Source organism: Leptonychotes weddellii, chromosome 13 (assembly GCF_054177405.1).
Source record: "Leptonychotes weddellii isolate Sample4059 chromosome 13, ASM5417740v2, whole genome shotgun sequence".
Classification (NCBI taxonomy): domain Eukaryota; kingdom Metazoa; phylum Chordata; class Mammalia; order Carnivora; family Phocidae; genus Leptonychotes; species Leptonychotes weddellii.
In genome coordinates, this window is record NC_138381.1 from 70,673,374 (window position 1) to 70,689,837 (window position 16,464).

At 41.0% G+C, this 16,464-nt stretch overlaps 1 protein-coding gene across 4 annotated transcripts in view; it reads left to right on the top strand.

Moving 5' to 3' along the window:
- The window catches only part of MED13L (mediator complex subunit 13L), a 302,766-nt gene extending 287,186 nt beyond the window's left edge, over positions 1-15,580 (top strand). For all 4 annotated transcript variants that reach the window (XM_081802120.1, XM_081802121.1, XM_081802122.1 and 1 more), the window contains 5 exons: positions 818-994; positions 2,230-2,387; positions 4,836-4,997; positions 7,086-7,198; positions 8,254-15,580. In XM_081802120.1, coding sequence (XP_081658246.1) covers positions 818-994; positions 2,230-2,387; positions 4,836-4,997; positions 7,086-7,198; positions 8,254-8,386 — 743 coding nt within the window. In that variant the 3' untranslated portion in view covers positions 8,387-15,580. The remainder of the gene's footprint in view (positions 1-817; positions 995-2,229; positions 2,388-4,835; positions 4,998-7,085; positions 7,199-8,253) is intronic.
- Positions 15,581-16,464: the final 884 nt, after the last annotated feature.

Genomic DNA, 16,464 nt, shown 5'->3' on the forward strand with positions numbered 1-16,464 from the left:
ATCATCAGTCCAGTGAGAAGCAGATGTCCTGTGTTGGCCTCTAATATTAGACCCTAGGTTAATTGTTGCCTGCACCATTTGGACATATTTCAAAACTTCTTTGTTATCTGTCCTCTTCATGGTATGGGGATAATAGTTGTACCTCGAGGTAGCTGTAGATGACTGAATAAGATGATGTAGTGAATACAGAGTTTAGCACAGAATCTGGCATGTAGTAAGCACTCAATAAATGCTAGTTATCATAGTTATTAGTTGAATGATACCATTTCTACAGAATTGTATCATTTAGAATAGTCCTTTATAAATTGTGAGCAACCACAGGAAGAAAGTGGGAGATTTATTTTTAGAAATGCTTCTTATATAAGTAATTAAAACATATTTGGTGGGCACAGTCCAGTTTTATCTTAACCTTTCCCATATGACATGAGGCCTGGGTTTTCATAGCTGTATGCTATGAGTCTTGTTTTTTTTTTTTTTTTTTTTAAAGATTTTATTTATTTATTCATGAGAGAGAGAGAAGCAGAGGGAGAAGCAGGCTCCCAAGGAGCAGGGAGCCCGATGCGGGACTCGATCCCAGGACCCTGGGATCATGACCTGAGCCGAAGGCAGACGCTTAACCGTCTGAGCCACCCAGGTGCCCCTGAGTCTTGTTTTTTTGAAGATAAACACAGGTGGAGCTTTAAATGTGTATCCAGTTGTGTCACACTCTTGTCTCTCTAGCTCAGGTCCTCCTAAAACTTCATTTCGGGAGTTGGTTACTGATGCACAGAAGGGAACTGATACAGTTCTTTCTTTTTCTTTCTTTCTTTTTTTAAAGATGCCGTCACAATGGGTTCTGTTTTTGGCCGAAGTACCGCTCTGAACATGCAGTCATCTCAGCTGAACACCCCTCAAGATGCTTCCTGTACACACATCTTGGTGTTCCCAACATCGTCAACCATCCAGGTGGCTCCAGCCAACTATCCCAATGAAGATGGGTTTAGCCCCAACAATGGTGAGTGTGGAAGGCCATGTAAGGATAGAGCTCAAATTCTCTAGCAAGACGCAGAGCTGAAGTATTGGAGTCAGTGGGCTGCTGCATGTGTTACAATAAACAACATATAAAATATGAAGAGGGGATTGAAGGTTGGAGAATCTGTTTGGTTTTGAAGGTTCATGGACACTGTTACCAAGACCAAATAAGTATTTTCCTCTCTTGTGTAATTAAATTTCTACTGTTCTTCCCCAAAGGCAAAAAAATACCTGGTTGGTAGTGTCCGGCACATGGGGGCTGCTCTTTCAGTAAACAGTTGCTGATCTGATTTGAAGCGTATGCAGATTCCCAGGCAGTGTGAAGTAGCTCCTGTCTTTAGCTGATCATTGGGAATCTAATTTGCTTCAAAACAACTCCTTATTTGATTATTCTTAATAAATTTTTTTGGTTTGGTTATCTCTTAAGGCATTTGTTAAGTAAAGTAGTGATGACTTGCAAACTAAAATGCCCAGTATTATGTAGCCATTTGCATTGTTTTTTGAAGATTTTTTTAATAGCTACCTGCATTTACTCCTGTTAGAGGGGGAGGGTAAAAGGATACTAAATTTTATAGATAGTGTGATCATAATGGAGTAACGATATGAGAAAAAGAATTGTAGCAAAAACGTTCACAGTACTTGTATTCTGGGTGATGGTGTTCCCTTTTTATACTTTTCTTTCCAAATTTTCTGCTGTGTGTGTACCTTACTTTTATAATGTGGGAGAAGATTTCTTAATGAAAACATCATGCTTTGATCTGCTTTTGGAATAGGCCTCCAGTTTCAGGGCAAGTTCACACCTATTAACATGTATTAATTCAGCCTCCAGGATTTTAGATGCTAATTGGATGCATAGATGGAGTCTGCTGTTTTCTAGGATGGTGTCAGTTTTAACTTTGTTTAATAATTAAATTGCTTCTTTAGCTGTTTCACCATCTTTTTATGTGCCTTCGGAAGCTATACAGAGTGTGGAGTTCTGTTTTATGTTCTTTATTTCTCCAGTCTGTTAATACTTCACATTAGAAGATCACTGAAGAGAATACAAAATGCAAAAATAATTTTCAGCGCCTTGCACCAGTAGACACACGTTAATAAATCTTACTAAGTTGTTAACAGCATGTGCTTGTAACAGTCATGGGCCAACAAAACAGAATATTGTTTAAGTTGTGGATATGGATTATTTTTTAAATTTTTGTGCTTTTTCTCCCTTCTTTCTAGATGACATGTTTGTTGACCTTCCATTCCCAGATGATATGGACAATGACATTGGCATATTAATGACTGGGAACCTCCATTCCTCTCCCAACTCCTCCCCAGTTCCTTCCCCAGGCTCTCCTTCTGGAATTGGTGTGGGCTCTCACTTCCAGCACAGTCGGGTAAGGATGATTTCAAGTATGTTGTTAAAACAACCTTGGCCTTCAGGGAAAATAATCCTCCGGAAGGGTGATTGCCTCTTTACTTCATGCACTGTTCTTCTTGATGGTCTTGGTCCCTGGTACAAGAGAAATCAGTGTGGAAAAGTGACTCTGTAGTTGTTCTGTTTTGATTGAAGGCACGAATTAGAAAGAAATGGATTATTATTCCTGAAAATGTTCCTGATGAATATGTTTTATCAGAAGAATAGTCCTATTGTAGCAGGAAGGCTTTTTTGCAATGATTGTTTTCTCTGCAAAATTTATTTTTGGATGCTTGCTGCTTCCCGGTTATTTATTTTTTATTTTATTTTTTTGCCAAAATAGTGGCTTTTCAGAGGCTAGTTCGACAGCCCTACTTACTTAACATGTCTTAATTGAAGAACACATTGTTGATGGTTGATTATTCTGAAATGAGCTTTACTCTTCTTGTGTCATGTCATGGTGCCTTGATTTATATATAGTTCCAGTCTCTCTGTAGCCAGGTTTTGAAATGGCAAGGGCCCACAAAAGGTTGATTTTGGAGAAGTGTCCAGGTTGATGCCCCAGTATTAAGGCGAAACATCAGAGCTGACAACTAGTTTCATCTTTAAATATCCCAAGGATATTGGAGGTGGATTAACAGGATCGAAGAGTTAAAGGTTCTGCTGTAGCCTCTGTTAATTTTGTTTAAAAGCTGGATGATTCATGCCTTATCACTCTTTTGTACCTTTTATTTAAAATATTGCAAGATTGAGGTTTAAGACATAGAAAAATGGCTCCGTCTACTATGTTAAACTGGGCAAGCATAAACAACTCTGCTCACCCTCATTTAAAGACAGAGCTGTAGTAAGAGGACTTAGGTTTCTGTCCTTGGGACTCTCGTTGCCAGCCTGGAGTTCATTGAGGGCCAGGCAAGAGAAGGAAGATTTAAAATGTTAGTCACAGAGCAGATAAAACCAGGGAAGAGCGACTCAGTAGACTTACCCTCATGTAACTGCCTGTCCCCCAGTCCTCCTTTCTAGAAGGAAGAGCTCATTAAGTGTCTTTATTTCCTCCATAATCATTTGCCAGTTAATGACAGTTAATTGCTTCTTTGGAGATTGTTGTGATAGGAACCAAGATCACAGATTTTACGTTAGGTAGTTTTAATTTTGGATTAAAGTGAATTCTAGAGGCAAATAGCATAGCAATTAAGAATGCATGCCCTGGAGTTTGATAGATGTAGCTCAGCGTTAACAGCTGCACGGCTTCTAGCTTGGTGACCTTGACCAAACTTGCTTGATCTTTCTCAGCCTCATTTACCTTATCTGTGAAATGGAAATAATAGCAACCACCTTTCAGTGCCCATGGTTGCACTTTAGCTTATCCAGGAACAAAGAATTGGTCTTTGAAGTGTCATGAGAGTTTTGTAAGAAACAGAGCTTTGCTGTACTTTCCGCCTTTGTCAGAGCCTCAAGCCCTGAAGTCTGAGATTGAATGTCAGAGTTTAAACAGCACTGTTCTGAAGCTGGTCAGGTGGCCCTTTTCCATCCTGAGCACCTGCAACCAGGTGACCCCTGAGAGGCTTTCAGTAGTTCCTCTTTCTGAAGCATTAAAGATTCTTTGATATCCAGTTAAGGCATTACAGCAGGGGAAAGAACTTGTTCAGGGTGGCAGTAAGTTTTTATTTTTTAACCAACTCAGAATTAATACAACTTGATGTGATAGTTGAGGATTAATTTTTTCCTCCAAACAGAAGGCCTTTGAAAACAAATGGTGACTTCTTACTGCTTGCATAAAAGGTACATTTGCAGCTCTTGGAGCCAGCTAAAAGAACCAAAGATGAGAAAAGTATCAATTGCCAAAACACACAGTAAGGCTCTCACAGGGATCTCGTATTAAGGAGTTTGCTGAAAATTAAAACAAGGCCCCTTCATGAGCAGATCTTACACTGCTGGGAGGTCAGGGACACTGTTGTCACCCAAAGGAGTGGTGCAGTATTACGTTTTCCTAACATCCGTGTTGTTGACAGTAGACGGTTAGGTGCGCTCGTGTATTTTGGTTGATGGCTGGTGAAAGAGCACCTAGGTGTGGGGGTGCCTTCAGCTGCCAGAGGCCGTTCTTTCCACCTTTAGTTTGACACCTAATGCCTCGGAACACGTCTTATATTTAACAGGAAAAACCCAGAGCAAAAAAATCTGTATTTGCTTGACGGATGATGTTAGTTTTGCTGGTACCTTCTGCCTGGGCCATATTTCTCATCAAATGTCTGTGCATGCAGCAGAGACCGGGCCTCCCCCTGTTGACTTTTCTCAGTCACCTGGCATTTTTGTGCGAAAAGCTGCCAGAAGGGGGTCCACAGTGTGCAGAGTGACTTGGTAAAAAGTTGATGTACAAAGCTTTATTTGAAGTGATAAACGCTGATCATGCTCTTGGAATTTTGTTTTTCAGAGTCAGGGTGAGCGTCTTCTCTCTAGAGAGGCACCTGAGGAGCTGAAGCAGCAGCCTCTGGCCCTCGGGTATTTTGTGTCAACTGCCAAAGCGGAGAATCTCCCCCAGTGGTTTTGGTCATCGTGTCCCCAGGCTCAGAATCAGTGCCCCCTCTTCCTAAAGGTTGGTTTGGTGTCATGTTTGAAGTTTGGGGGAGGAGGGACTTATGCTTAAATTCAGGTGTGGTTAGAAACTTGTGTCTCAGTCACCATGTCTTACTGTTTTCCCTGTTTCTTTCACATCTTCTTATACTCTGAGGGTATTTTAATTATAGTTGGGGTGGGGGGAGTAGAATGCAGGAGAGGAACCCAAAACTGACACAAAGGAAGCAATCAAGCACATTAACCCAAGGTGGAGACTTTGTGGGGCCCACAGGCCACGTGTCGGGTGGACCTGTCGTTGTGTGTCAGTCCACGCTGCATTGCCATCGGTGAAGGTAAGCTGGGGCGCAGGTGATCGGAATTGGCTGATCTCTTCCTCCCCTGCCATAGGCTCCAGCTTTCTTCGTTAGAGTAGGGCAGAAGGCAGCTGAATTTACATTGACACGTGCTCCTTCCTGGGTAGGTCTTGGAACCCTTTCATCCAACTTAAGGGTTAAAACAAAAGATCTCCCACTTCCAGTTTGGATGAGAGAACCAGGAATGAAATCCATGTCTCACCCACAGATTGGCGAGAAGCCAGAAGTTTGACAACATGCTCTGTTGGCAGGGGTGTGGGGAGAGGGCCCTGGCGCCAGTAGGAGAGCCAGGTGACACAACCCCACACGCTTCCCTTTAGGTGCAGCAATTCCACCTCTGGAAGTCTGTTCAGAAGAAGCTGGCAACACCAGAAAATGAAAAGTGTAAAAGATTGGAAACACGCAAACTGTCCACCAGTAAGGGACTGGTTGAATAAACTAGTACGTCCGTTCAGTGGAGTGTTAGTTATCCACAACAAAGTCAGGATGGTTGTCATATAATCGTTCTGTGGAGTGTAGATTACCTTGTAGTAATTGTGATAAGATGCGTGCATGCACACACCTGCTTGTGTTTTCAGAAAGCAACAATGGGAGCCATTTTCTTTAATGGCTATGACATATTATGATGAAACCAGGAAGTTATATAAAAATCCATGTCATCTTTATTTCAAATTAGACTTGTCAGGATGAACCTAGATTTATTTTTCCCTCTTAAGAAAGGTATACACGTTTTTTAGTTCAGTCTACTGAAAAAGCTTAGACAGCTTAGTATCCATAGACAGCTCTCTTGCTACAGTTGTGGTTCTGAAATACCATTTATCGTTTGAAAGAACCAGAGTTCCTTTGAAGAAATGACTGATTGTAGGTCTGAAGTAAGAGATACTCAAGATGAACCTGTGATACGTTGTCACACCGGAAAGCAAGGAAGTTGCGTAAGATAATTGAGTTACTTCAAAGGACCCAGGAGCCTACTGGAGGGTTCCCATTGCCCAGTGATGAGACAGTTTGAACATAAAAAAGAACAGTGGTAGCAGGAGACTAAAACAAATACATGGGTTCATAATTGTGCTGAAAACCAGAACATTTTCTCAGTCGCCTTTTGAAGCTACTAGAGCAACAATTCATTAATCTGAAAACTAAAAAATAGAGAAGCATATATATTAACTCTCTTTCACATACTATATTTCTCAGTTATTGAATAAAGTAAACTATGCTAAAGCCATTAGGTGAAAACTTGGTGGGGAACGTTATAATGAATGGAGCGTGCTGGTTAACTCTTGGATGCAGCGGGGCAGCGGACGTTAGCTGCCTTCTAATGTGGTGCAGTGAGAAGGACATAGCGCCAGTTATGAAGTGTTCTTGCACCCTGTTTGCCTCCCTCCCCAGGAGGAATCCGAACCTAATTGAGCCTCTAGATCTAGCAGCTTATGGGAAGTCAGGGTCGAAGAGCAGGTTAAACCACCACCACAAGGGGACAGTCAGCCGTATCCAGACCCTGGGGCCTTCTAGAGATCAAGACCTGAAGAGGCACGTTATCGAATCATTTGCAGTGCATTTGTATTTGCTGCAAAGCTAGCTTTTTTCCAACTCTAGGATATGGAGTTATTTGGGATCACATTGGGGTTACTGTGAGCCTAAAATTCAGGCTTCTAGAAGCTGTGACTTCCTCTAAGGACTCCAGGGGGCATCTGCAGCAGACGTGGGTCTGCCTTTTTTCCTGCCCAGGAAGGTAACTGTCTTTGTTCTTTTGCCAGGCTTCGCTGCATCACCACATTTCTGTAGCACAGACGGACGAACTTCTCCCTGCCAGGAATTCTCAACGGGTTCCACATCCTCTTGACTCCAAAACCACATCTGATGTTTTAAGGTAGATACAAACGTAGGCAACGTAGCTGTACAGTTTGAAGTAATCTTCCTTCAGTCTTGTCTTTCCAAGGTGTTTAATTAAAATGTGGAAAGGGTGCTACTTTTTGGGCAGGGGAGCACTGTCTGATCAGCCAGTGAGAGCGACAGTCCCCCGTGTGAGCACCGGACAGAGAGGGTAGTCTACTTGGTTAAATTAGATATGTACGAGTACAGTTGCCCTTGCTTCCTATTTAAAGGAGGCATTTTATGGTGATGAAAATCTATCAGAATTATGGGGTGGGTGGTTAGAAGACAGAGCCTGGAACCTAAAGCACTTGGCTTTGAAAGCATCTCTTTTACTCCCCCTGACGTAGATTATATAAATAAAATTAACCAGAACATAAATTCCGTAGTTGGGAAATCTCTCCGAGAAGTGTGCACTAATTCTCTTGCACTTTAGCAGGCCATAAACATTCTTCATGTACCTTGAGGAAGTAGGCAAGCTTTTTCTAATGTTTGGTAGCTCTTAAATGATTTGGAAATTATAGTTAGGCAAGAACCCAATCAACATGATTTTGGCTTTCAGGGTCTCTTGTGCAGCACTGTCCAAGAGAAATATAATGGGAGCCACATACCTAATTAAATTTTTTTAGTAGCAATATTAAAATAGTAAAATAAGTTGGTGAAGTTAATTTTAATAATAAATATCAGTTGTATCAAAAATATATCAGAATAATATCAAGTATATGAAAAACAGTATCATTTCAATAGTTAATATAAAAATATCCATGAGCTATTTCACAGGCTTTTTTTTTTTTTTTACTATGAATTCCTTGAAACCCGGTGCCTGTTTCATACAGACAGCACATGGGACTCCACTTGCGGCGGCCAGTAGTGCTGGGCTAGGTGAAGCGGGTGCATGGGGAAAAGTACCGCAGGGAGACATGGGACAAGGGCAAGAATGATCCAGCACCACCACCGCCCCCCCCCACCGACATCTGGAATGTTCAGATGTAGAGTCAGCCTCCCCTGTGCCTCACCTTGTGCCCCCCCTGACCTGTGTCTTCTCTCCGGCAGGTTTGTTTTGGAGCAGTACAACGCTCTGTCCTGGCTCACGTGCAATCCGGCCACCCAGGACCGTACCTCCTGCCTTCCCGTCCACTTTGTGGTGCTCACTCAGTTGTACAATGCCATCATGAATATACTTTAATTGGAAAAGCACTTGTTCTCTCTGGCTCAGTTCCTCCTCCCTGCAACCTCAGTCCAAGAAACCTGCTACACTCTGCAAATGCCCCACATCCTCTTCTTGAGACCACTCTCCACAGTCCTGCACTGTGATTACTCCTCAGCAGGCACATGTCATTTCTGCAGTGTTCATTACCAGAGGGATTCACTGACACTTCTCTCATGGACCTGGAAACTTCCAATAAGCAGTGACTTTTAGCCAGTGTTACGGTGTGTGCAGCCCCAAACCACTGGTCCACAGGAAGTTTTTTATTGTTGGTTTTTAAGAGGGAAACAGAAGAGACAGTATCCTTTTGCACAAGAGTCTGTGTTTCCAGTCTCTGTTTAAAAACAAGGGCAGTTTAGCCCTTTTGGATGAAATCCTCTAGTTATTGGTGTATGGCCTGTGGGTTACCCGAACTCCATAATCTGGGACTTTTTAAAAATAAGAACCAGCTCAAGTATATGACTTCATAACGGGGTTTCTGTCTCCCTAGTGCTCCCATCTAGATTGGCATGAATGCTTTGGTTGACTTCATACCTGTGTGTAGATACAAAAGGTCTGGAGACATCTTCATTTTGTTTATTTATTTTAAGTTGTTTTGTCATGTGTTTTTGTGACTTTCTTTTGATTTTTTTTTTTAATTCATGAGGACCAGGTACAGTAGCTGAAACCCAACTCAGATCCACCATAGGATTCTTTGACTACATACCTCTGTCCTAGAAGCTGGAAAAGGAGTGAAAACAGATTGGGGAGATATGCCTAAAAAGTAATATATTCAAAACCACCCAGCAGTAGGCTTTATTAATAAGAACAAACTGGGTAAACATTCTGCCATGTTTCTTATTAAAAGTGGCCAGCGTTTCATGAAGGATAACATTTTTATACAGAAGGCAGGCAGTCAAGCTCAACCCAGAGCCATGGAGGCAAGTACCTTCATTAGTTTTATATAGTCACAACGGAAATATATTTTCTAGTGAATTCTTATTGAAAGCCAGGTCTCTCCTCTCATTAGATCAAAAGGGACTCATGTACATATCATAATTGAAAGTGTTTGCTCATAAAATCAGTTATAAATATGGTGACTTTTTTCTGGACCATAGGAATATTATTTCAAAGAAATATTACAACTTAACCATTAAATTAGTACTTGAAGTTGAGCCTTTGTGGTGGGACTTTTTAAAAAAAAAAATAATAATGCCTTTTTAAAGCATTAATGGCTAATTGAAGTATTTTATGACTCCTCATTCCAGGCCCAAGAGGGTTGTCTTTAAGACCCCGTTTCTGACCCTGACGTCACAGCACGTTTCTGCACGTTTCTGTCTTGAGGGCAGTGGGCGTGGGCTTGCCTCCCGCAAGCCACTTTGGTCAGGCTGTTGAGCTCTAGTCATCTGTGGAGAGAATCATGCAAATTTTAAAGTTCTTCCAAGAGACTTCCATATCCTGGTTATTAACAAAAAAACAAAAAAACAAAAAAAAAAAAGGAAAAATGTAATAACTGATATGATTTTGTAAAAGTATTTTTCTTGAAATAATCTAACGTTTAAAACATTATATTAAAAAAAAAGTTGTGTGGTGGGAATATGTAAGCAGAGAAATAACTTGTAAATGGATAATTTTATTCTCTGTACCACCAATTGAGGGGGGGGTGACTTTCGCAATGTATAGGTTAAAAAAAAAATCTGATATATCAAACCATTTGTATCTAATGTGTACAGTGTAAAATTGACTTTAAAAATATTGCAGTGCTATTTTTTCTTAATCAGAAAGGAAAAATTCTCAAGGCCTTTTGAAGAGCATAAGATGATGAAGATTGTAAACTTGTATAAAATTATCTTGGTGAGAAGACAAATTGTAAAGTAGATATTTGTAATCTTTTACCACTTTGGGGTTGCTTTTTTTCCCAGAATTCATCAGAACTTTGAATTTTTTTTTTTTTTTAATATGGGCTGTTTTTAATGCAGGGGCTTTTCTTCCCTAGAAACCCAATTCTAAGCAAAAAAAGAAAAAAAACACAAAAAATAAAAAACCCCTACAAAAATTAAAAAAAAAAAAAAGGCAGCAAAGGGTAGTTTTCATCTGGTGTCTTTTATTTAAGTTTTTTAAGTTAAGAAAAGCTGGTGACATATTTATACGTTTTTGTGCAAAAATAAATGAATGGCAATAGATTTTAAAAAATCTTATTATGTACTTCTGTGTGAAAAAGTCTGTATAATATTTCCCTTAAATATGCATTATTTTACTTGTGAGTTTTTTACTGAATTAATCTGAAATGTACAAGCCCTGGATTTGCTACAGAGTGAGAAGTTATTTTATTTTTTTTTTTATTTTTAATTTTGGAAATTCTGCAAAAATCAGAACTCTTACCATGGTTTGAACTAAAAAGGGGAAACGGGGAGGGGAGAGGGGTGGGATTGTCCAGCATGCTTGTATGTATATTTCAGAACCTTTTTTAAATGTAAAAGCTGTACATTTCTGGGAAGTTCTGAATTTCTTTTGTTTCCTTTTTTCCTTCAAGCATTTTGCAGTGAGCTTCTTTTATATATGGCAAACAATTTGAAAGAATACAAAAATATGTGAAGTTCATTTAAAACTACAGTATAGCGCTGGTACAGTACACTAAAGACTTTGATAAAAAGAAACAATACTAAAAGGCCTCCATTTTAAATGTCATTCATATATACCTTGTGAATGAGAGCTATATACTTTTACACACTTTTTTAGAGGAATAAATTATTGAATTACTGAAACTTTGAGTGGCTTTTTTCCCCTCCCATCCTGTCTTTGTAATAAAATTATCTACACCTATTCAGAAGGTGTATGTATAATGTATTGAACATTCCTTGGCTGGGAGCCAGGCTCTACCTTCCAGAGTAACCCCCCCCCCCCCCAAACAACAGTTGTTCTCAGACGGTGTTCCCATGCTCCAGGGTACTCATGCATTCCCAGATCCGTGCTGAGAGCCTGCACACACACAACACTGAAGTAGGAGCCCTGGTGTTTAGTTCTATAACTGTTCGAGTAGATCAGATCTGTGTCCCCCACAGATCGTGGTCAATCCTAGAACAAATTACAGGTCTGTTTTCCACTTCCTTTCTCATCACGGTCTGGGCCAGTTTCTTTTTGATGTTCCTTAGAAACAACAGACCTGTCTTTGCTCTCTGCCCTGTTCGCAGGCTGGTGACAGTAGGATGCCATCCAGCACAGCAGGTACAAGCGAGATGTCGTTCCCCTTGGGTCCAGCCGCTAGGGAAAACCACGTGCTCTTAGGGGCAGAATCTCTTGCTAAAATGGTAAGCCGCCAGGACGTGGCAGAGCTTACAGTCAAACTTTGGCTAAATCTCGAAAGACCTTGCTTTTAACCTTCCTGCATCTATTTAGAAATATGCATTACTCTGAATTTAACATTGTCTGAACCTAGAGGTAAAGCTGTTGAGACTGCTCAGCCGCGGTTATTTTATCTGCAAATGAAGGATGAGCGTGAGTCTGTGAGAAATGTTTTGCAAATGGTGACGCTGTTACCATGTTATTGTAATTGTACCATTGAAGAAGGGGAACAGCGAGGCCACGTTTCGGTTAGAAGACCATTTTGGCCTCTGCCTCATCCCTCACCACGGCACTGTTCGTCATGCTGCTTGCCAAAAGCATTATGAACCACATAGTCCCTGGATCCATTGTAATCAGGTCAGTCCAGTGATTCTTGTGTCCCCTTAATAATCAGAACTAGATGGTGTTCTTACCAGTGTTTCTTAGCTTAGATACTTAGCTCATACATCGGGTGGGACTTGACCCAACGGTTTGTGAACCTTGTTTTCATAACCACTGGCTGCACCAATTTGGCGACCTTAGCTAAATCTCTTTGAGGCAGGAGAAGGTATTTGTTGAGTGCATTTAAACATTTTGCAAATCAGGTGAAGACAGATCTGACCGGGCGCTCGGGAGCCATCAGCCTCCAGCCATTCACTTCGCTCTGATTCTGCATAACACCCAGTTTACCCCCTCCGGTGATGCCACGGCACCGAGTCCTGTTTCCGCTCTTCAGGGACGTGTGGGGCAAGGGATTTGTTCCCAACAGTTATCAAGGAGCTCAAAAAGTTTTTGTGTAAAAAGTGCAGTTTGTCAATAGAAGTTTTTAAAAGCAGACTTCTCATAAGACTGAATGCTGAAGCAGGAGCCACCTACTGAAAATTGTCCTTGGCCGCTTGTCGTTTATGCAACACAAGCCATGGCGTAAAGAACGTTTTGGGGTTTTTTTCACTTTTGAATCCACCACATGCTAAAATCCTACCAAAATGCAATTTTAATGTATCACCAGGTTCTCTTGGTGTTAGATGATTTGCTTGTTCACATCCCCTTGACAACAAGGCCACTTTGACAGTAATTATTTCATGCCATCAATACCTAATGAGACACCCTAAGAAAATTCTGTTGTGCCAGATCACAGTGTGGTTGTATCGATGGCCCTGGGCATCCTACTCCACTTGGAACCAGATTTACCAGTCTTCTGCTACTTCAATTGAAAATTTCAGGTCAAGTTTCCAAAATGATTTTTTTGACACTTCCTGCTTCTGGCTAGAACTCCAAAGTAATGAGGCAGGTAAGAAATAGAAGTTGATGAGGAAGAAAGGTTCACCTGCAGGATGGAGCTTGGGTATGACTGAAGTATTGATTTTTCTCTGTAAAAGGTTATTTCCTCAATAAGCATTAGTTACCAGGTGATAAAAAGGCACAGACAACACGGGGGTCCGTCTCACTTCAATTTATTTTTTTTAAACAAGCAGGGAAGTGAGAAAAAGCACATGCTTTGTTTTAATAATCTGCTAAAAACTGCATTTGTCTGGGCTGTTACTCCATGCTGTTCATTTATAGGTGTCAAAGCAAGTGTGTCTGAAGAGTGCTTAACATCACCCGCTGCTCAGAACGGGCAAACGCGTACAAACGAGCAGCACTTGGTGTGTCTTGCCTGCTGCTATTTTATGCTTTCATTGCCCTTATTAGCAGATTAGGCACGTTGCAATCTACCTGTTTCAGAAAGCCAGGCAATCTTCAGGAAAATGGGCCACGCCAGAGCTAAGAGTAGAGGGCTGACACAAGGCAAAATGTGTGCTCTGGGGGAAAATCAATTTAATTTAACATGTACGATAGTACTTGTTGTCTTATTTAACTTGAGCTTGAACATCTTTCAGTAAACATTTTGTCAGCTTCTCTTATTTAAATCTTTGTTCACTTAGAGGTCTTGATGTTACTAATTTATACGCACTGTTTACATAAATAACTTCCTGTCTGCTCTCGTGCGTGTGAGTTCTCATTCTAGAAGAGATAATGATCAGATAGTCACATACACACACATAGACCAGTTTTTGTTCTGTTGATCTCTCCACAAAGCTTATGGAGGTTATCTCCCTTGTCAGGTCTAGGGAGGTCAAGTGTGCCTCACAGGATGAATTTGATGCCCTTCCAGTCATTTTTTGTGACACAGGAACGTTGACCTCACATGACAACTCCGTTGGGCTGAGAGTAGGCACCCAGGGAACGTTAGCTGAACACAGACTGTTGAAAGAGTGGACTCCACCTCAAAAATCGGAAATAATTTTACAAGCAAATGCATCACATCTCGATGCCTTTTTGGAGAGCAGAAAATACATCTTTTATATATTAGAAAAAACAGGAACTTCCTTTTTTGGTGGTTGATTTAGGTTTTCTATTTCCTCTATCAATTTTGGTAATTTGGATTTTTATAGGGGAAAAAAAAATGGAGTTTTCCCAATGTATTAGTACGCAATTGTGCGGAGTACTCCCTTAATTCTGAACGTGTTGTTTTTGGTCACATACGTTCCTTCTCATTTCTAACAATATTGATGCCGAGTTTCTTTCCTTGATTTATTTTCTAGCAGTGTGCTGTTTCTTAGTTTTGTTTGATTTTTTTTTCCAAAGAAACAGCTCATGGATTTAACAATTCTGTTTTTATCCTGGCTTTTATCTTGCTGTACATTTTCCCAGTCTCCTTGAGGGTTGTTTAATTTTCCTTGAATCTTAATTGCCTGCTTAGTTAATTTATTTTCACTTTGATGACACTTTATAGCCTGGGGGCTTCTGGATGCGGGTGGCCCTCCTCAGATGATACGCAGAAGTCTTCATGTGTGTGCATTTTTCTAGGGAGAGGGTCTGTTGCATCCCATCCTCAGAGGTGTCAGACCCTGAAAGGGGTAAAATGACTGACCTGGGACTGTGTTAAAGCTGATTGCATCCTGCAGGTGTTGATGTTGATGTTTAGCATTTTCATTTTTATTTTTAGACTTTTAGTTCTTCATTTCCTTTTTTTTTTTTTTTTTTTAATAAAGGAAAGTTCCCTTTGGATTTAAAGTCCCTTGGACTCTAATTTTCTCTTACTGCAATGCGATCTAGTAATGATTGTTCTTACAAACATTCTCTGGAACCTTCAAAACAGTATTTATTGTACCTTCACAGCACATCTAAATCTGGAAGCTAAATTTTCGATGGTTAAAGTAAAATGTAGTTCTACCAAATAATAAAGTTGCATTTAACAGAAAAAAATTTCTAATTGAATTTTAACTAAAATGAGTTCAATTAAAATTCAATTAAACTTTAAAAATTAGTTCTTCAGCCATGCTTACTGCATTTCAGTGTTAGTCACACAGGCGTCCTATCGGAAGTGCGGCGCTAGGCATTAAGATTTGAAACCAATTAATTCTATCCTGGGTGTATTTTCTGTTTCTTCTATGCCCCTGTCAAGACCTCAGACTGTCCTAGGCAGGTAGCAGGAGTTAAAATTTCCCACTGCAATTTTGGGCTGTCCTTTTTTCTTTTGTACTACATTATCGGTGCAGGAAGTTTTATGATGTATTTTGTAATGTAATTTATCTCTGTATCCTGGCCCTTTGTAATACTTTTTGCTTTAAATTATCCTTTGATATTAATTTTGCCACCCCTGTGTCCTTTTATTAGAATTCTGGTGTTATATCTTTGACCAGCCATTTATTTTGAACCTTTGTCATTTTGTGTTAGGTGTTCTTCATACACATTGTTGCATTTTATTTCTTAACAGAATAATCATTTCATTTCAATAGGGTGATTTTTACCATTTGCATTTCCTGTTCTGTGTTACATTTTGACTTGTCAGCCAATTCTTATGAAAATACACATATTTATTTGCTTTTACTTTTTTAGTTTTGCCTTTTTTTTGTGTATGGACTCTGCTATTTACTTTTCTCTCTCAAAACACTTTGGAAAGAAACGTTCGTCTTTTGAATTCTATCAGTGATTACCGTCCAACAGTCCACAAACATTCACAATGCTCTTACTACATACGTTCCCATTAAAAAAAAAAAAAATCCCCTCTTATGCACCATCCCACCTCCCCCTTCCCCCCTCCCCACTCCCACTCTCACGAGCGTGTATGACCCTGGAGCAGCCAGCTCCCAGGCCGGGCGGGGCGGCCCGCAAACCCATTCCTTAATTCAGCCGGTGGGGGGGTGGGGGGGTGCTTCCAGGTTCCGCTGGCATCCAGTCTCCATCAGCTTGCCTCCGTCAGAGGGTGCATGTCCTGGCTCTGTCACAACTGGGCTGCCCATCACATTAGTGCCTCACCCACTGGTTTTTCCCCGGGAAAGCCAACCTGTGGTTTCCAGGAGCCAGTGAGCATTCAGATTCCCAGGCTAGCCCCAGGTTCTGAGCCAGTCAGTGGCAGGTCAGGCCCAGGAATCTTCATCAAATGCCTTCTCCTCCCCAAGGCGACTCTGCTGCAGGGATCAGTGGACCGCACTCTGAGAAATACTTGTCCAATTCGACTTCCACTCCGCTAATATGGGCAGGCAGGCAGCTGAAACAGTCAACTGAGTTCAAACTCAGGATGATTTTTCTCCCAGTACTTTTGTTAAGTCAGCTCATCCTTCCCCGTGACTCCCGAATCTGTGGCTGCAGATCTCATAGTTCCACCTGCCTGCCCGGAAGTCCTCGGTTCCTTGCCCTCCTCCTCCCCCTCCTCCTCAGTCCGGAAATCCAGACCATCCTGGACTTTACTTCCCTCTCCCCAGCCCCCGTGT